This window comes from Mastigoproctus giganteus, chromosome 5 (genome assembly GCF_048544385.1).
Source record: "Mastigoproctus giganteus isolate SK-2022 chromosome 5, ASM4854438v1, whole genome shotgun sequence".
NCBI classification, from domain to species: domain Eukaryota; kingdom Metazoa; phylum Arthropoda; class Arachnida; order Uropygi; family Thelyphonidae; genus Mastigoproctus; species Mastigoproctus giganteus.
In genome coordinates this window covers 26,507,841-26,529,204 of record NC_143579.1, presented here as the reverse complement: position 1 = coordinate 26,529,204, position 21,364 = coordinate 26,507,841, and the positions used below count along the sequence as shown (strand labels likewise).

Sequence of the window (21,364 nt, the reverse complement as noted above, 5' to 3'; positions counted from 1 at the left end):
ATGGCACACATCAATTTACCCTCTTTTTTTATTTATTCATAACCAATAAATAACTGGATGTGATCTGAGACCAAGCATTTACATTTCAGTTTTCCCAATAGCTATTTTATGAAGAAATTTGTTAGTAATCCTGGTAACTTAATCTCTACTCCCTACTTCTTGCTACTGTATCAGCTAGATATCAGTGGACCTTGGGTTTTTTTTTTTTTTTTTTTAGGAAATATACTGCTACTTTCTTTGTTGCAGCCTTCAATACTGTGAGAGAACCCAGATGGTGACATCATGTAAAAGTAATAGAGTTGTTTCAAACAATTTCCACAATTTACATTTTTAATACCTTTCACAATTGCAATTTATTCATTTCATATTTTTATTTATTAAATTATTTAGTTTTTTAGATTCTGCCCTTTATTGTACTTTAGAAACTGCAATTAGTACATTTTGGTATTTCTCATCTTCTATTTAGAGAATAAGTGCCAATGGGACAAGTTATAAAGTGAGCAATGAACATGATCATAAAATACAAATGCTACTGGAAGAGCCCTGAAATGAAAACTCTGCCAATGTATTTGAAAACCTCGAAGTAAGGTCTTATATGATGACAAAGGCAATCCTTATTTCACTACTGTGTGATAATAAACAAAGCATTCAGACAAGTGAGCAGATGATCAACACACTATTACTAATAACACTCAAGATGTTTTTGCTGGAAAAGATGGTAGTTTATAGAAAAAAAGTTTGTTCTAAGAATATTCATGCCAGAAGACAATTTTATAAGCATTCCAGCAGGCATGAGAAATGATGTAGTCTATAAAATCATGCCATTAAACTTGGATGATATTTTTATATTATCATAACCTAGAAAAAAAGAGGGTAACTATGCTCAAGTTTTATTCAGAGTTCCCACAGATACTGAAGGCACTAACACGATGATAGAACTGAGCTGAAAATACAATACTACCTGGGAAATGAGAGAGCCTCCCGAGCAAAGCTGAGCGAAACAGGAATATAAAGCTGCACCTCCACAACAGCCAGAGAAAAGGAGTTTGTACTATTTATGCAAAGACTTCAAAACGAGATAGTACTACAAAATAGCTGATAATGAGTATAAGCATTCTGAATTGAAAAACACTGATCTTTTCCGTGTACTTTTGTGTTCTGAACGATACTACAAATAATATGCAGATTTTTTTTCCTATTTTATGTTTTTTAATTACATTATCTCAAACATTACTACATCTTGATTTACTGTAATTTTGTTTCATTTCAATTATTAATTTTTTTTTTACAGTGAGTGTGAATTCATTTTTTTTCCAGGCCAACCATGTAATGATGGAGGTTTTCTTTATCAGAAACTGAAGGGTTTAATTTGAATTGTATCCTTTATATTATTAATCATGAATTTTAAGTTCTCTAATAATTCTCAGTATTTTGTTGGAAAGTAACTATTATTTTTGAATGTTAAAAATTATTTATGCATGTTCATTCAGTTAATAATATATTTAACCAATGTGGATCAAAATGTCTACCCCAACTATTTTACTGCTATTCTAACTGAAAACCCATTCTACTCATCCAAGAGTAACTCAATATTTTCGAAGGTAATATTTTTTATCAATTTCTGCATTAAAAATTCTAGAAATCTCTACTGAATAGGGCAAAAATGGTCCTCAGAATTAGTAGTGTCTTGTACTGTATATGATTTTACACAACTACACTGGTAGTTGCGTAAAATCATATTTTATTTGCCTATATGTAAAATTATATTTTATTTGCCTCACAAGTAAAATATGAAGTGAGGTGGAAAAAAAAAAAAAAAAACAACTAGCAGTCTAATCCAGAACATACCCATCTTGTTTTATTATTTTCTGTGAGAATTTTATTTTCAAGACACAAGTTTTCACATAATGCAATGATTTCCTTGAATGCATTAATTGCATTCAAGTTAAAGGATATTAGTAATGACTTTGCCACATTATGAGGGGAAAAAAACAAAGCAGAAGAGTTATCATGATGAGTACTCCACTGAGTTGTTTTTTTTATGTTTTGTTCATATTCTGGTATGACTACAAAGATCAAAAGATTTCTAACTAATCATTTTGCCAATGAATCAAATCATTAGTCATATTTAATAGTCATGTAAGCTTGAACCACATAGTCAACTCAAATGCATGTGCTACTGCATTGCCATGGAGACCACTTGGCTACACGCTCTTACAATCAAGGTCCCAAAAAAGGAAAAAGCCTTAAGCATTGTGGATGGAAAACCAAGTGAAGAGATACATTTTCTGATTGGTCATAATATAATACATAAAAGCCAAGTGGCCATATAAGCACATAGTGTGAACTAGTGTGAATCTGGTGGTGAAAAGATGCTAGTTTTAAGTGAAAGTGAAGAGGAAAAAAAAAAAAAAAAAAGTTAAATTTGCAGGCACTGGCAGAGATAAAAAGGATGGACATACTGATAAAAATGATAGGGACTCCAATATGGAGCAGAGCATAAGAATATAAAGAGAGATACTGAAGCTGTGATTATTTTGTGATTCTGTGCAGAAGAAAAATGTTTTTCTTCTTGAACACGAAGAAAAACATTTTACAGGTATCAATTACCGTTCATACACGAGCATCATTTTCAAACTTCAGATAAGTAATTTCACTTCCTTGCAATGTCATTGGAGGAACCCAATGATACTGCTCAGAAATCTAATCTTTATGCCTGAAAAAAGCTTCTACATTTCAATCTCAACTGCTACCATCTATGTTGTCATCCTTAACTAAGTATTCAACATTGTTATGAACATTAAAAGGTAAGCATAGCACTGTCTGGTGCCTCATTACCATTTATTGTTTTGGAAATGTTTATGAATTGAGACCCTATCTCCCTTTTCCCCTTAATTCCTTGGTTTCAGTGTTCATGGATTTCACTTCTACTAAGGTTTCTTAAAAACATATCTTCTTCCCCCATGAATATCGGGGATCTGCAGCATACATATACATACATATCTCTTAGTGAGAATACATTATTTGAGTATATTCTTATTAAGCGATAAATGTGTATATACTAAATCTAGAAAATGCTACTCTATTAAAACTTTTCTTACAGATGGAAGCAAAATTCAGGGCACAAAAATAGTTTTGTTCTACATATAGTGACAGCCCACACAGTTAATTATCTGATATATAAGGGTGAGTTAAATGAAAATGAGAATAAATATTCTCATTTAAATTACAGAATAGGGTGAAAATGGTAAAATTTACTGTCAAAAGTGTAAATTTCAGGATTAGTACCAATGCTTCTAATGAAAAACAGAACAAAGCACAAGAGTTATGTTTTATTCTTTCTGAAAGTTTTTATTCTGTTCTGACAGGGAATGATGTGCAGCAGCAGAGACAATATGAGTTTACAGTGACAGGAAAGTCCAAGCTGGAATAACACTTTTATTCATTTCCTTACAGCAGAGAGAACCTCTCCAGCAGAAATTCACTGCTATATGGAAAAGGTTGCATTGACAACTATATGATATGTCCACAAGGAAATGGAAATCATTACCATAAAGGAAGAATTCTCTAAAGGATAACCCCTGCTCAAAGAATAAAATGAAAATGTGCCATGATGACATTATCATGACAGGCAATGTTATTATGACAGATCATTGTAAATGGTGTCAATTTAATAATGACAATTTATAAAAATACAGGTCTAAATATGCTATTCTAACTATCCATAAACTTCACTGGGAAGCTAGTTTCATTAGCATCCTCTTTACTGCAAGGACTTGCCACCTTGCAATTTTCATGTTTTTGTAGGCCTAAAAATGATCTGGCAGGACACAGATTCCACACAGACAATGAAGTAAAGAAAGCCAACAAACAATGGTGCTAACAGCAACCAAAATACTTTCATAGGCAGAATGTAAAAAAAAATCTGGTATACAGAGATGAATGCCAAAACAGTAGCAGAGGTGTTTTTTTTTTTTTTTTTTGTGAAAAATAAAGTACCAGTAGCGATAAAAAAAAAAAATCTCATTTTCAATTTACTTACCCTCATAATTAGAATGCCTATAAGGAACATCATCATTGAAAGTTAACCTCTATAACTTTCTAATAGCTTAAAATTCACAGTAAAATTAATTTCTGTAAAATTCATTTTACCCTGGAACATTCCATATTCATTAATAATAAATTATCCTTGAAAGCAGGTACTGAGACAACACATTTTGTAATTTAAAAAAAAAAAAAAAACACAATAACACATAATAAATAAATTCAAATAATGCTGTAACATTAGCTTAAATTAGCATACATTCTGGATCACAGTTACACAACAGCTGGAAATTAAAACAACCTATGAAATACCAATCTAATAACTGGAATTCAAATTCCATTCACTGTAAAACAGAAGTTGAAAATAGCATATTTTTAATGCCATTTTCAGGATCAGTAAGATCCTGATGAAATGTATACTAATACTAATGAAATTGGCCAATTTCATTAGTATTAGTATACATTTCATTAGTACCAGTTAATATTAGTACTATCTCTATTAGACTCTGCAGCTGATGCCCAAGGCAAGTAAGGCAAAAACAGCAAAAGACTTGTCTTTTGCTGTTTTTGAAACCAAAATAAAAGTTCTCTACAGTATACAATGTACAAAAAGAAATTTTTTTGAGCTATATCTTTGGCTCTATACCGGGTATATCTAAATCTATGTATAACAGTCCAATCTAAACTAATTTGCAACTTAAAATTCATTTATAAACAGTAATGCAAAATAGAATAAAAAACTAATTTGTTCCAAATTTACACTAACCTGCACATACAAGATGTGATCAAATAGTTCAGGGAATGACTCTGTACTTGGAGTTGTGGTGTCATAGCAAATTGTGACCAGTTGCAACATTTTGGTGACTCACCTAAACATAATAATGCACGAATCACAAATCACTCATTCATCTGTAGTGAGTCTAAATTACCATGCACTGAATGGAAGGTGTTTTATGTGTTATGCCATATTTTAAAATGAATACTTTTACCAAGCAGAAAATTTGCATTAAATTCTTTCAAATTAAAGTAAAGTGCAACAGAAACTCACAAAATATTAAAAAATAGCTTTCAGAAAGATGCATGTGTCTTCTGAAGAATATTTAGTGATTTCCAAAGTTAAAAAGGGGACACATGTCCATTAAACATGATCCTCACTCTGGTTGCCCTTTAATTTCAAAATCCAATGATTCAACTGCTTGTGTTTGTGATCAGAAGTGACTAAGGTTTAAGTATCTGCAAGGTTGCAGACGACATTAGTATTTCTTAGTGGGACATACCAATCAATTTTGACACAAGATTTAGGAATGCGACATGTTTTTGCAAAGTTTGTGCCTCACATCCCTCACTGATGATCAGAGAGAATGACAAGTTTTTGCATTCCCGGATCCTCTGTCAACATGCTGCTGCTGACCCAAAATTTTGTTTCTTCCATCGTTACTGGTGACAAATCATGGGTGTATGGTTATGACCCAGATACAAAAGCCTAACCTGTCAGTGAAAGACCCTGTGAAAGACCAATGCTCAAAAAAGCAAGACACTCTCAATCAAACATGAATATCATGCTTATTCTATTTTTTTTTTTACTCAAAGGGCATTGTTCATTTTGAATTTGCCCCACATGGCAAAACAGGAATACTACAAAGCAGTTCTATGCTGATTGTACAATGGTGTTTATAAGGAAAAAAAACTTCAAAAATTGGCATTTTTAATATACCAATGTCCCTGCATGTTCACACTTTCCATTTGTGAAGCACTTCATTACCGTGGTTCCCCAGTCATACTAATTGGATTTAGCTGTCTATGATTTTTTTTTTTTTTTCCATTTTACAAGCTTAAAGCATTTCCTTCCTCTCTTAAAGTCACAAATTTGAAAAGACTGAGGAAATTATTCAGAATGTGACACAGGAACTATTAGCAATTCAAAAAGAAAGAAACCAATCAAGAATGCATCGCATGTAGAAGTTGCAGAAGCAGTAGAATCAGTGTATACAGTTCAAGAAGATTTCTTTAAAAATCTGTCTGAATAGCCAGTATGCCTCATTTTCCAAATATTACTTCAGTCTCCAAACTTTATGATCACACCTCAGATATGCAATTAACTAGTCAAGGTTACAGTTTGTCTGCAAAAGGACAGTTCTGCAAGGACCATAAAATGTCACCTTATGATGGCACTTCCAGCTGCCATTTCACAACTCCTAATTACTAAAATTTTCTTTGAATTGGATGTATAAGTTATGTACAAATGGATGGCATCTGAATTAGCTAATAAGCAAACTGTGGCTTCATTCTGCCATCTTTAAGCAATATCAAAAATTCTTCTATCTTACAGATTTTGTGAGATATTTTAATACAGAAAAACAAATATACATTCAACAGGTTTACTAACTTCAATTTTGTCCTTAACCTGCCATTTTGCCTATGTACTATCTCACTGATCCATTAGCGACAAAAATCACCACATGATTATCAAACTGTATGCTGTATTTAGCATATGTTAAATCTTTTGTTATCCGAAATAGACTGAACCACAATTAAATGTAATAAAACAATTTTTTCCATGTAAAAATTCAACAAAATATCACACAGTTTAAATTTTGTTTTAGTACACCATATTATAATTTATCACAGAAATGCATAACATTCTGTAGAAACAAATATGTCAACAAGCACCCGTTTAGTATTAAAAAATTAACCTGGCATGATATCTGAAGTGTTATGTACACTGGTCCCACCAGACTATATACACAGGATCATATAGCAGGCGGTGGAGCAATATCAGGGTCAAGTGGCTGTAATAAAAAAATAAATAAATAAAATAAACAAAAATAATCAATGAAATTCATAATCTATATAAAAATTGCTTTTTCTTTTTTCAATTAAAAATATATAATATTTACCAAAATGAAATTTCATTTGTTAACAATTTGACTTTACAGAAAAGTACTTTGAGCATTATAGGATGCTATGTAATAAATCAGATACAGTGTGGAGGGGCTATAAAAAAAAAAGTTTTGAAAATGATGCATTTATTCAAGTATTGTGAAGGGCTGCAAGTAACAACCTTGCATGTGCAATCCTGCTTTGTCACATGCTTTCAGACATCTGTTATACATATCTGTATGAGGGGTGCATGCAAGTCTTGTGTAACAGTTGAAAACTGTCAATTTAAAGTATATACAGATGTGGTCAATTTTCAACCTCAACAAATTACAAAATCATGGTCTCAAATGCAAACTTTGATAAGAAATTATCAAAGATTGAGTTGATTAATTAAGTTAAAATTGACTATTTGTTTAAAAGATGAAGTGTATGACATTGTTTCAGTACTAACTGCTCCCTTATCAGATAGCAGGTGGTCTCTGGTGACAACACTTAGGTAAAACAGATAGTTTTAACAATATTACAACTTTGAACACTGATTTTGTGTACCATATAACAACTCACATTAAACAACTTCTTTATAACTGTTTTTTTGGCAAGTTGTGATTACAGACCACCTACTATCTAACAAGGGAGTGGCTGGTCCTGAAATAGGCTGTCATAGCAGTCTCATCTTTTAGAACAAATGGAAGATTAACCTTTTAGTGAATGTTTGAAAGTAGCATTATACCAAGAAAACTTCATGCGATGTCAGGTGAAGCTTATTAGCAATCTTGTTCCTATTTTGATTCATCTTTCCCTCCACCAAACATCTTTCATCTATGCATTTTAATGCAGGTTCCTTAAAAAAAGTGTCAGCATAAAATTACTATTGAGATATCTATTGTTGGAAGTGTCATGAATCAACTTGAACAGCTTTTGTTTGATGACATATAATTTTCATACTGTCAGTGCAGCTTTCCCATTGAGTAGCACTTAAAAAAATTCAGGTTCACAGGACCCCAATCACTTAAAGTCCCTCCTATCTCACCGTAATGCGACCCTGACAATAGATATAAGAAACTCTATACAGTTGTATTTCATGTATAGTGAGGGGTGGGGGGGGGGAAGCAGAGGAAAAAGTGAATATCGAGGAGCTGAATTTCTTCAACCAAAAGATTTTACATAGATCAATTATTCGTGTAAGCTAAGTTAAAATTACCAATTATTAAAATCCTGCTTGAATGGTTTACAATCGTTAACATCCATTCAGTAAAGGCTAATGCTATTTACATTATTAGGGAGGGCAAGGTAAACCAGGATTACTGAAATGAAGCTATGAAATTCCTTAAACTAAATGTGCAATGCCTTTAACATCTTTGTCCAAGCTTCTACAACTAGAGAAATGTAATTTTTCAGATCTTTGAATTTGTTTTAGTTTAATAATTCTTAAAAAGAAAATTAATACAGCATACCTGGTCTTTTACTTCATTTTTCTTATCAACCTGATTTAGGGGTGGTTCAACTTTTGGCTTCTGTTTTTCTTTTAAATGTAGGCTACCCTGATTAATTTCTTTATCTTTTTTGGCTTTGTCTACAGTAAACAAAAGCATGCAAAACCAAAAATATTAATGTACATATATGTTTCATAATATATTGGCTTATTTAAAATCTGACTTATTTTGAAATAAAATAACTGAAGAATGCAAGTCTAATCAAACTAACACATACAAAAATGTATACCTTTAGTCACAAGACAAGATCTTTATCCAGAATATTTATTGGTACTAAATTTATTTCATTTAAAATTTAACAAATAGAAGTTATTAATTTCATTACATTTAAGATATTGAGAACATATATGTATATAATAATATGCACAGTGCCGTGCTCCCAATGGCTCCCCAGGACGAACAATAAACCAAGCTCATCATCCAGTATTCTTCTATCTAGGGGTTAAGACTTCCCCCCCCACTCGTAAAACTCCGAGACTCTGAACTAAACACTGCATCCCAGCAGCAAAGCAACTCAGCAACTGCCCTTCATCCCGCGGATTTTCATCCCGCAGATTTTCATCCCTCAGATTTCATCCTGCTGCAAAAAATTATCTTGGCACCATTATCCAATTCTGGGGGCACTGCATAGTTTTAAAGTGGTGGATTAGTTTCCATTCCATGAAGCATGATGGAATTCAAGAACACCAGCATGCAGGAAGCGATTGATGAGATGAGGACTGTACCAGCCACGAAAAAGAAGTGGAAGAAGCTGGACACGCCCAAACCTGACAGAGAAACGCGAAGCCAGAGTGCTCAGCCAAAGGAAACCCGGAAGAATTCCCTCCCACAAATTGATTTGACTGTGGAGAAAAAAACAACCAGAGGCCTCTGCACCCTTGGACCCCTCCTGGCCAGAGGGCACATTGTTGGAAAAAACTCAAATCCTGCGTACCGCCCTTGAGGATCTGATGAAAGACTAACAACCGGATAACCACTGGAGTTAGGGGACAGATTGTTTCCCTCTGGACAAAGTTGGAAACAATTCTCTACCAGACAAACCTAAAATATGAAACAACTGCTGTGAAACTGGAGGCATACCTAGATGGTGGGGCAAACAAAATGCAACAGCGTGCCCCATCTTATGCAGAAGCGCTGAGGATGTCAGCCGGTGAATCAGCAATAAAAAGCAGTGTACCTGCTACAACAAAAAAGACCTTGCCAAAACAACCACACCTGGTGGTACTCCGACCAACAACCATTGAGGAAAATCAAACAAGCGAACAATTAAAGATGCAAATCATGACCAGCCTAAAAGAAGAATTCAAGACAACCAGAATAAAGTCGGTCAGGAAAACTAGAAATGTCGGAGTACTGGTAGAGACAGAAACAAGGGAAGAAGCACAAAAAATTATCACTAATACCAAAATCACTGAGCTGGGGCTCACAGCGACTACCCCTAAAAGAAAAGGGACCTCAATAGTTATTTATGACCTGGATAAAGACCTGACCCCGGACCAACTAACAGAGGAAATCTATCAAAGAAACCTGATGTCCGCTCTCCCAGAACACAGAAGGGACGAACTGCTGACACCAAAATATTCAACCAAGTCCAAGAATGGCACTCAACGAAACTGGATAATTGAACTTGTGCCTGCAGCATGGAAAGTATTAAACACCCAGAACAGAGTATATGTAAATTGGGGCAGCCACCGCTTCCGTGAACATGTGGCTGTACCCAAATGCTTCAGGTGCTGTAAATATGGGCATACAACGCACACCTGCACCCAGACTGACCCCACATGCGGCCACTGCTCGGCAAAAGGCCACACTTACAAGGATTGCCCAAACAAGAGTACTGACCCAATCTGCACCAACTGCAAGAGTCTGAAGCTGGACTGCACCCACTCAATCAGGGATAACAAGTGCCCCACCTACCTGAAGATTAAGAGCTTGTTCCAATCCAGGCTGGATTATGGGGACGCGCCTTAGAGGATACAATACTACAGAGGTAAAATTTCTGCAGATCAACGCACAGAGGGCCAGAGCAGTAGCGGATCAGATCCGTATCAAGGCTGTAGAGGAGAATGTAGATGTCATGATAATACAAGAGCCATACTCACACATGAAGATAGTCAGGGGATACCCCTTGACCTACAAGATAGTACAATTCGTGGACGACACCCCCTGGGCCGCAGTCGCGGTCAGAAATCAGGATATTATGGTGACCAAAATCACACAGCTTTGCACAGCCTGGGCTGCATGTGCCCACCTCACCACAGCTCTGGGGGCATTTTATGTTATTGCCCTCTACTGTCGACCGGGCGAAGACATAACTTTCGCCACAAGATACCTCCAACTGGCTGCTGACACCCTTCCCAATGCAAAAATTATAATAGGTGCAGACGTGAACTGCCGGTCACCAATGTGGCATAGTCACACGCCAGACAGACATGGAACCAGAAACGGAACTATATTGGAAGAGTTCCTTGCAAATTCAACGTTGACAGTGTTAAACCAACCAAACAATCTGCCCACATTTAGTAATACACTGTGGGAGGCCACCATAGATGTCTCCTTGGCTTGCAGGAACATCGCTAATAATACTACCGACTGGTCCGTCCAAGAGGCCTGGACAACATCTGATCATCGAGCCATTACATTCCAACTCAACAGATCACTGACTAGGGTACCGGCAGCTAGACAAACCACTCACAGATACTCCATATCCAAAGCAAACTGGGAACTCTTCCAAAGTACCTTAAAAACCAGCATACAACAGAGAGAGAGTGAGCTTGAGCGCCTCGAAGACCCAGATCACCTCCAAAGCAAGGTAACAGAGATCATAACACACACAAGCGACATTGCTATTAAAAAGAAAAATCCAACCCCTGGGGCTGTGCCCTGGTGGAACCAAGAACTGCAACGACTCCAGAAAGAAACACAAACCAGAAGAAAGGCCTTTCAGTGGGCCAGGCGCTCCTGGCCGACGGCAGAGGTTGAAGTACTCCGACAACGCTACAAAGAAGCAAGGAACACTTACACAGCCCAAATCAGAAGCTGTAAACAGCAATCTTGGGAGCGCATGGTCTCCGCTATGGGAAACGAGAACCCCTGGGGAATCGTCTACAAACTGACCATGAATAAACTCCCCTGAGGTGAAGTTATTGCCGCCGCCACATTGACCCAAGGAGGCATGTCCACAACTTGGGAGCAGACCATTTCCAATATCCTGGACACAGTCTTCCACCCGGCTATACAACCGGAGACAACAGAGCAGATCCAACTCTGCTTAGAAAATGAAAGCTATCAAACAGCAACGACAGAACCTCACTTCACCATGGAGGAGCTCAAGAGTGCTGCCACCCTCATTAGGGGAAATAAATGCCCTGGACCAGACCTCTTGGAGCCCGAAATCATCAAAAAGACAGTAGAGTGTTCCCCGAACCTGTTGCTCAACCTCTGTCTTCACTGTGGCACCTTCCCGACTTCGTGGAAGAAAGCAAACGTCAAACTAAGCCTGAAAAATCCGACCAAACCACCACACCTCCCAGAATCGTACAGACCGATTGCACTTCTCATAGTTGCAAGTAAACTACTTGAACGCCTTCTCTATAGACGAATAGAGCAATATTATGACAGGGCTGGCCTGGCCTCACCCAACCAGTTTGGCTTCAGGCGGGGTCGCTCAGCCGTGGATGCCTTAATACACCTACAAGAACAAGTAACAAGATGCACCAAGAAGTATTTCCTCGTGATTGCCGTGGACTTTGCTGGGGCCTTCGATGCACTTTGGTGGCCAAGCATCTTGGCAAGGCTTCGGGTTGCTGGGATCCCAGGCAACCTCTACAGGGTCATCAAGAGCTACCTCACACACAGATCCATCAGGATTGTTGCTCCCTATGGGACCCTCTCCAAGAATACATTTTGTGGCTGTCCACAGGGTTCGGTCCTTGGACCACTACTGTGGAACATAGTAATGGACTCCTTCCTAGCTATAGACCTTGACGAGGTAAAATCGCAGGCCTTTGCTGATGACCTCTTACTGACAGTGACAGCAGACTCAAGGACACAACTGGAGACACTGGCAAACCGGGCTCTGTCCACCCTTCAGGAATGGGCAAAGAAAAATCAACTAAGAATATCCCCTGCAAAGACAAACTCCATTCTGCTCAAGGGGTGCCTCAACCTCAGGCGGCCTCCACAAATCAAGATCGACCAGAAAACAATTAAATTCTCAAAGCAGCTAAAGTACCTAGGCATGATTCTAGGTCCGAATCTATCATTTCAGGACCACCTGAAATATTTGCGTACAAAAGTCAGACGATACACTGCATTGGTTGCCAGAGTCACTCGCAGAGACTCGGGCCTAGACAGACGGGTGCTATGTCTTTTCTATAAAACCATCTTCACCCCAATAGTCACGTATGCATCTGGCGCATGGTATCAAAAAGCCACAACTGTTGTCAATAAACGAATCATTGACTCGATTCACCGATCAATTCTTCTGACCATTACTCGAGTTTGCAGCACAGTGAGCATGCATGCCCTGCAAGTCCTTGCTGGTGTCCTTCCACTGGACTTAAGAGATCATTCAACGGGGCCTCACGCACCACCTGGACAAGGGTATCCCACAGACATGTTTGGGATTCACCACCGACATCATCAATAGCAAGACTATGGAAAAGAAAAAGCTGCATGCTCACCTGCTGCAGGTGTGGCGGCGCCTCCGTAGCCAGGTGGGAAGGAGCAGCAGCAGCAGTGCGCAGCACATGCTTCCTGATTAGACCGGGGTTCGAGCCCGTCACCACCGAATACGGAGGATGCGGAAAGGTCAGGGAATGACCACCGCATATCCCAGAGCAATATGGCCTTAGTTGCTAATGCTCCTAAAAACCAAACAACAAACAAACAAACAAACAAGCAGGTGTGGCAGGATAGATGGGCCACCTTGCAAAAAGGCGAAATCACCAGAACGTTTCTGCCCAAGATTGGCCGGGTTTTTCCGAACTTCCCACCCTGGTTTACCCCGGGCCTACAAGTCACATACCTACTGACAGGACATAGAGCTCTGAATGCAAAGCTATCCCTACTTGGAATACAAGAAGATCCTACCTGCACCTGCGGGGGGCTGGAGAGCTGGCAGCACCTCATGCATGATTGCCAGCTGTATGACGACCTCCGTAGTGCATTCATCACCAAAATACAGTATCTACCATACGGCCAGGAGCACCACATCTTGGACACCAGGGAAGAATATCAGGCTTTCTCCAGCTATGCACTGGCCCTGTTCACAAGACGGAGAGCTCTTATCGCAGCGAACCGCAATCAACCACTGACACAATAAGGAAATGAACAAACCTCGAAGGAAATCATCCCACGGAAGACGCCTGAACCCAATGGCCTCTGATCATCAAGGAACTAAACCCTGAAGTGGACCTAAAGTTGAATAAATGAGAAATGACTCTATAAACAACATTGACGCAAACACCACATGGATGGGAAATGTCACAAGAAAGACCCCACATACGCCGACAAGCAAACCCGGACTTTTTGACGGTAAAGACTGCAGAATGGACGGGAACCACCCCATGAACGATCATGCTTCAGTCCGATCGCTCCTGGAAACGGACTAGAACCACTAGCAGCTTCGCTGCCAAATGCTATATGGCGAGCTGAATGGGGTACCCTTACCCTATTCATCTTAAATTCCCTATCCCCGGCAGGAGGGAGAGGAGACATGCTCTGCTGGGTCCAATTTTTTGAAATGCCGTACTGGATCAGTGGTTGCAGAAGTCTCTAGCTATAAGTTGTTTCTGTGTGGCGTACGCGGATGATTTGATTGTGGGGGTCCCGGGTGGATCTAGAATTGTGTTGGAGCATAGAATACAGGAAGTTTTGGTGGACCTTGCTGATTGGGCTGCCTTGAACAAGTTGAAAATTTCATCTACAAAAACTAAATTCATGGTATTTAAAAATCATTTTAATTATAACCGCCCACCTAGAGTAGTGTTAAACGGAAGGCAAATTTCTTTTGTGTCCAACATTAAGTACTTGGGAGTGATACTGGATGATAGGATGAGGTTCCATTTACATGTTGCACATTTGAATGACAAAATAAAGAAGTTTATTTACTCAGTTGTACGAATTTCAAGAAGAGAATGGGGTCTTAGTAAAAAAACTATGAGTTTATATTACAAGACGATCTTTTTACCAATTATTGCTTATGCTGCCGGTGTATGGATTGCGGATGTGTTCAAGGCCAGAATCCAACGTAAGTTAATGTCGTTGCAACGTTCTATGATACTGACTTATTTGTATGCACCACGGACTGTGTCTACGGTGGCACTTCAGGTGATTGCTGGATTGTTACCTCTGGATTTATATGTGGTCTATAGAGGAATGATGTATGCGATGCGGAAAGGTATTCCTGCACAATATCTAGGGATGTCATTGAATCTTACAGCTACAGTTAAGGAGGAGAAACTTCGAATTTGGACTGGGTTGGTCGGAATATGGAGAGCACGGTGGAGTTCTTCAGAGGTGGGAGAGATAACCAGGAAGATCATTCCTGTGGCAGATTTTGCCATTACTAAACCGGTGTCGTCGTGGTTCTGTCCGTCTATGTATATCAGTTTTTTGCTAACAGGTCATGGGTCGATCAGAGATAAACTGTATTCTCGAGGGATGGAGCCGGATTCATGGTGTTCTTGTGGAGCGGCAGAGACTTGGCAGCATATTTTGTTCTCTTGTCCTTATTATAATGCTGAACGGTGTCTTTTGGGAAAACAGATAGCTAATTTTAATGAAGATAATGTACATAGATTGGTGCAAGGAGTTAACAACTTTCAGGCCTTACAAGAGTATGCAAATGCTGTGTTCCCTAAACAATCTATCGAAACCTCACGGACATTGAATTGGCCGTCTACAACCAGAATCTTTATTGATTGCATCAGGGCTTGGGAGCTTCAGACCTGGAAGCTTTTGGTCGGGTCTGGGGCTCCTGGGCATGGACCACTTAAGTGTTTTTTTTTTTTTTTTTTTTTTTTGTTCGGCTGTTGTTCAGTTCTTGGGTTTTGGCGGCCCAAGGCTGGACAGCTGGCACTCAACAGTCTAGCACTCTCTCTGTTGAGTGTTTAATTGCGCTTTGGCACTTCAGCTTTTAAAGACAGAACCAGGTCCGGCTCCACGTGCCAGGGACGGGCATCAGATTGCAGTTGAAGAGTTCAGCTGCTTTCTGATGGCAAAGTGACCTGACATAAACAACATACTACACTCACAAACATCTCTCTTATATTTACTTTTATTCTTTCCTATTCAAAATTTCTTGTTTATACACTTAAATTAGCTTAGATTATGAACTTAACTTAAATTTTTTTTTTTTTTTTACTTTACTTCTCTTTTCAAAAATATGTTTTGTCTTCTTATTTCTTAGCTATCTTTTTATTTATCAGGTCCACTTTACAGATTTTCTGTTTTAAATGATTTAGGTGGAGATGGGCATTTGCCTGGGAACCACCCTGAACCAGTACACACACACACACACACACACACACACACACACACACACACACACACACACACACACACACACACACACACTCCCCTGCCAACCCATCTCTTCACCTGGTGAGGCATGTGCCTGCCTCACTGACCACCTGAGGTCGCCTTCTCTATCGTCCCCATGCTTCTGCCTTTCTCCCCCAGTCTTCAGTCTCTTCCCCCCACTCTAACTGTATACCTTATCCATGGCAGGGGGAGATAACTCTTCTTCCCTACCCGCCATCCAAACTCCCCTCTGGTGTGGCATGGGCATGCCATACTGTCTAGCAGGGGTCATCTCCTCTATAGACCCCTTACTTCTACTTCTACCCCCCCAGTCTTCAGCCTCCCCTCCCTCCCACTTTTATCTTTCATCTAACGTATAGCCCACACGGCTAAATTTAATAACAAAATTCTGCCCGACCTATTAGGCCTTTTAACACATCTTTTTAGCGTTCAACCCCAACCAGCAATCTCCTTAAGAATTAACGTCAAACGCGTATATATATATATATATATATATTTTTTTTTTTATTATTACTATTTTATTATATTTTTTACTTTTATTATTATTATTTTTTTATTTATATATATATATATATATATATATATATATATATATATATATATTTTTTTTTTTTTAGGTCCTAGCCACTGAAATCCCAGGACCTGCCGGAGCAACTCTTCATGATTCTGGACACCGGGTTAGCCTCCACATGGCAAGGTATGGGCAACATCGGGCCCCACCAGGGGCCTGGCAGCCAATAAGCCGGACAAACAATGGGCACAACAGATCACACTGCACAGACATGGCCCACACACTTTCAAGTCTCTGGTTGACAGTGTATTGTCCTCGATACAGCGAACATACGCGGAGATGGGAGAAATCCCAGGTGCCGTCTGACACGAACATACCTTATAGTCACAAGACATTGTGACTGAACAAGTTCAAGAACTTGAACTCACTTTGGTCTCAAGAACAAGAATTGTTCTTGAGACTGAAGTGATTTTTTTTTTTTTTTTTTGAGTGCTTTATGTGTAATTTAAGTTTTGAATGCTTTATGAACTAAAGTTCCTTTTCCCATTTCAAATTGTACACTGTTCCCTAAAATTAAATTTGGTTGATGAATTTTAATAAGGACTTCCAAAACCAAATTTCATATAGCCAAATTGGTACCATGTATATACACATAGCCAGATATGGTAAAACTACTTAGAAGAGGTGGTAGTGACAGCGGAGAAAAAAAAGAATGGATGGTGACACTAATCATTATTTTCAACGAAGCGTTTTGGATAAAGCAAAATTTATAAGGTATTCTCTTTAAAGCAGTAAATGTTCATGGTGGTTAATATTTATTAATTAGAACTTATAACTGTAACTTAATGAATAAACTTCTAAATGCCAAGCTGAAGCTCAAGGCCTGTTTTCCAATAAAATTCTAAATAATAAATTCAATTATAAATAATTTTTACTTCTAAGTTAACACTATTTTTAATAAAAAATTATATAATATGTGAATGACAATTTAATTCCATAGTCAAAGTCTGGATTAAAAGTTCCCAATTTCTGAAAAAACTACAGTTAAATAAAAATAAATATATAAAAAACTAAAAAAAAAAAAAAAGGCAACTTTTATTCTGTAAGCAGGTTTTTAAAATTAGTTTCATGGAGTGAGTTTTTCAGGAAATTTTGAAAATTCATAAAATTGATATTGACTTTATATAGATACATAAATGCTTTTAAATATTAAATCAGTTGCTAAAGCTAATTAGAGTGAAATTATTTAAAAATGAAATCAATTTAAAAAACCGCAAAATTAAGCAAAAATTTAAAAAAAAATTTATTACTTTTTTTGATGGGATACTACTACTTATATATATTTTTGTATCATTTGATTCAATTCCTCAACTTCTGGATCTAAATACCAAAGAATTTTGGCTTTTGTTAGCCAAAACTGGACAATGATATAAAAATTTTTTGTGCTGCCATCTATTATACATTGTGTTTAAAAAATTACTTAAAAACACTGATAACAGATGGCAGAAATTGCTATATGTGTAATATATTTAGAATTTTTGAATATTTGAAATAACCTTGAAAAGATGTATATATACACACTCCTCAGGGGCCCACACATGAAAAATATGTATATAAATATATATACAGTGAGTGATCACTGAATTATGACCACCCCTATGAAAACTGAATGCGACCCATTGACCACGTGAGGTACGAGAGTGCAGAGTTAGTCGACCTACGTAGCATAGATAAGGTGTCAGTGGTTCAGTAGGTAGTAAAATTCTGAGTATGATGGGCAAAAGTAGGATTCATCAGACTTTGATAAAGGACAGATTGTAGGTGCTTGACGAGCTGGTGCCTCGATTTCCCAAACAGCTGAACTGGTGGGGTGTTCGAGAGCCGGCACTGTTAAAAAAGTGTACCAGGACTGGCGGGTCAAACAACGATCCAAAGACAAAACTGCAAAGGTCAGCAAAAGGTTGATGTTAGAGGTGAGCACCGGGTCCGACGACTCGTACAGACGAACAGGTGCAGCACTGTTGAAGAGTTGACTACCCAATACAACATGGCCAACCCAGAACAATATCTGGCACGACCATGTATTGCACGCTCGCATGTATGGGCTATACCAGCAGACAACCCCTACGGCATCCTCTCCTAACCAAGGTTCATAGGTGTAAAAGACTCGCCTGGTGCAAAGAGCATGCAAGTTGAATATTAGAATACTGGAAGAAGGTGTGCTGGTTGGATGACTCACATTATTTACTCCACACCATGGATGGTCGTGTACGGATTTGGCGTCAACGCTGGAGGCTGTTGTATGGTGTGGGGCATGTTTCACTGGCAGGAACTTGGACCCCTAGTGCAAGTGGAATAACATATCATTCGTCTCCGCTATTGTCAACTGCTTGCTGACTGTGTACACACTATCTTACATTTTTTCCCAAATGGCGATGGTGTCTTCCAAGATGACAATGCACTGAGCCATTGGGCACTTTATGTGCAGGAATGGGTTGAGGAACACAGTTCTGACTTCCACCATATCGATTGGCCTCCGAACTCTCCCAATATCAATCCCATAGAGCACTTGTGGGACACTATAGAAAGGCATATCAGGTGTCTGGATACATCAATCACATCCATACCTACATTGCTAGCCGCATTACACACAGCTCAGTTGGCCATACCTTCCAAATGCTTCTGACATCTTGTTGAATCAATGCCACGTCGGATAGCTGCTGTACTGAGGGAAAAAGGAGGACCTACGAAGTATTAGGTAGGTGGTCATAATTCAGTGATCACTCAGTGTACAAGGGGATAATCACCTCCTTAGCTCTGCTTGCAAAATTCCTGTATATCATTGACAAGACCCCATGACCTACTCTAGCAGCCTGTCTGCACTGCTCAGAAAACTTCATATCCGACTGCACAATTACCCCCAGGTCTCTTTCATTCTCCACTACCCTGAGTGTAACACCACATAGTTGGTACATTTCTCTAGGGTTACTGCTACCCATATGCAGTACTTTGCATTTGTCAATGTTAAACTTCAGTTGCCACTTCTCAGCCCATCTACCCAACTTTACCAGATCCTGTTGCAGCAGCAACTCTGCCATCCTTTGTATCATTAACAACTCTGCCATCCTTTGTATCATCTGCAAACTTTGACATTAAGCTTCTTGATATACTTTAATCAATGTCATTGATAAATATTCAAAACAACAATGGGCGCAACACCAAATCCCGAGGGATACCACTAATAACATTAGTCCACGAAGAGCGGTACCCATTGATTACCGCGCTCTGTATTCTCCCACTCAACCACCCTTTTATCCATTGTAGCAACTTGCCCTTAATGCCATACTGCTCCAATCTGTACAGTAGTCTTCCATGTGCAACGGTAACAAAAGCTTACCTGAAATCAAAGTATATGATATCAAATTCTTTTTTGCATCCAGTTCCTTTGTGACCACATCACAGTATCCAATCAAATTGGTCAGACAAGACTTCCTCTTGATAAACCCATGCTGTGTCTGAATTATTACTGCTGTCTTGTCTAGATGATCCTGCAATGCTTCTTTAACCAGTGACTCCATTATTTTCCCTGGAACAGAAGTCAAATTAACAAGCTTGTAATTACTCAACGTCACCCTTTGTGAACTGGAGATACATTTGCCCATCTCCAGTCGGTGGGGACTCCCCCCAAGTACAAGGATGCTCTCATAATTATGGCTAAGGGTTTGCTTACTTCCTTTGCTAACTCCTTTTATATAACTGGATAGATACCATCTACCCCGGGTGCCTTTCTTATGTTTAACTTCAACAATTTCTCCTCCACTTTGCTCTCAGTTATTACAAACTCATTTAACTCCCTGTTAGAGTTTGATAAACATCCGGCCCTCTCCTCCTCGAATAACTCCTCATGTGCGAATGTAGATGCAAAATACTCTTTAGTTCGGAAGCTATCTGAGAATGATCATCTACAGTCAAACCATTGATATCAAATGGACCAATCTGATTCATCCCCTTCCTTTTAGAGTTTATATAAGTAAAGAACTTTTTGCTCTTTTTCTTTGCACCCTTTGCCAAAGATTTTTCATAATTTGCTTTCGCTTGCCTAACCTCCTTTGTGACTTTATTACAGACTAGCTTGTATCTACCATAGGCTTCTGTGTCGCTTGACAACTTATGTGCATTCCATGCATTTTTCTTCTCTGCCATGAGTCTCATTAGTTCATCTGACATCCATTTGGGCCTAAACCTAGAGCAGTATTTCTTAGTTGGAACAAAAAGCCTAGTAGCTTCCAAAATTACTTCCTTGAATGCTTACCATTTAGAATTTGCCGTTGGAAACATCATTAGCTGGTCCCACTGTATAGAACCTAAAAAATCTGAGATCTGTAGTCGTCTTTACAAAAGCAAAAACCCTTCCCTTTACGCCTAATGATAGTTACATTTTTAAGTGAATCCCACATCAGTACACTGATCACAGCCACCTAGTGGTTCCTTTATCTGTAAATTCTTAATGCATGAATAATTACTGCTGATAATCAGATCAAGAGTGTTACTCCCTCTTGTTGCCTCTCTAACATGCTTCTGCAGAAAACAACCATCCAATATATATCACCTATAAATCAACATTAGCTTTTCTCATCTTTCCTTCGATAGTACTACCTACAAGAAACAAAACAACAACAAAAAAAAACATCACTGCATATTCATATGTCATAGAGCAATAACAAACATTACTACCTTCATATCAGGTGTTTCCATTAATTTTTCTATCTCTGTATATTCACTGGATGCCTAAATACTTTATTCAATAAATATTGTAATGAACTGTTAAAATACACATTGTTCATAAATGTAACCACTACCACTTTCAATAATGACAAAGTGTTGTACA

The 21,364-nt window shown here is 38.3% G+C and overlaps 1 protein-coding gene across 1 annotated transcript in view; it reads right to left on the bottom strand.

Moving 5' to 3' along the window:
- Window positions 1-6,718: 6,718 nt before the first annotated feature.
- Window positions 6,719-21,364, bottom strand: part of LOC150085253 (uncharacterized) — a 44,932-nt gene continuing 30,286 nt past the window's right edge. The window contains exons 5-6 of the mRNA XM_090373116.1: window positions 8,379-8,497; window positions 6,719-6,833 (exon numbers count right to left, since the gene is read on the bottom strand). Of these exons, the coding sequence (XP_090229242.1) occupies window positions 6,795-6,833; window positions 8,379-8,497 (158 nt within the window). The 3' untranslated portion in view covers window positions 6,719-6,794. The remainder of the gene's footprint in view (window positions 6,834-8,378; window positions 8,498-21,364) is intronic.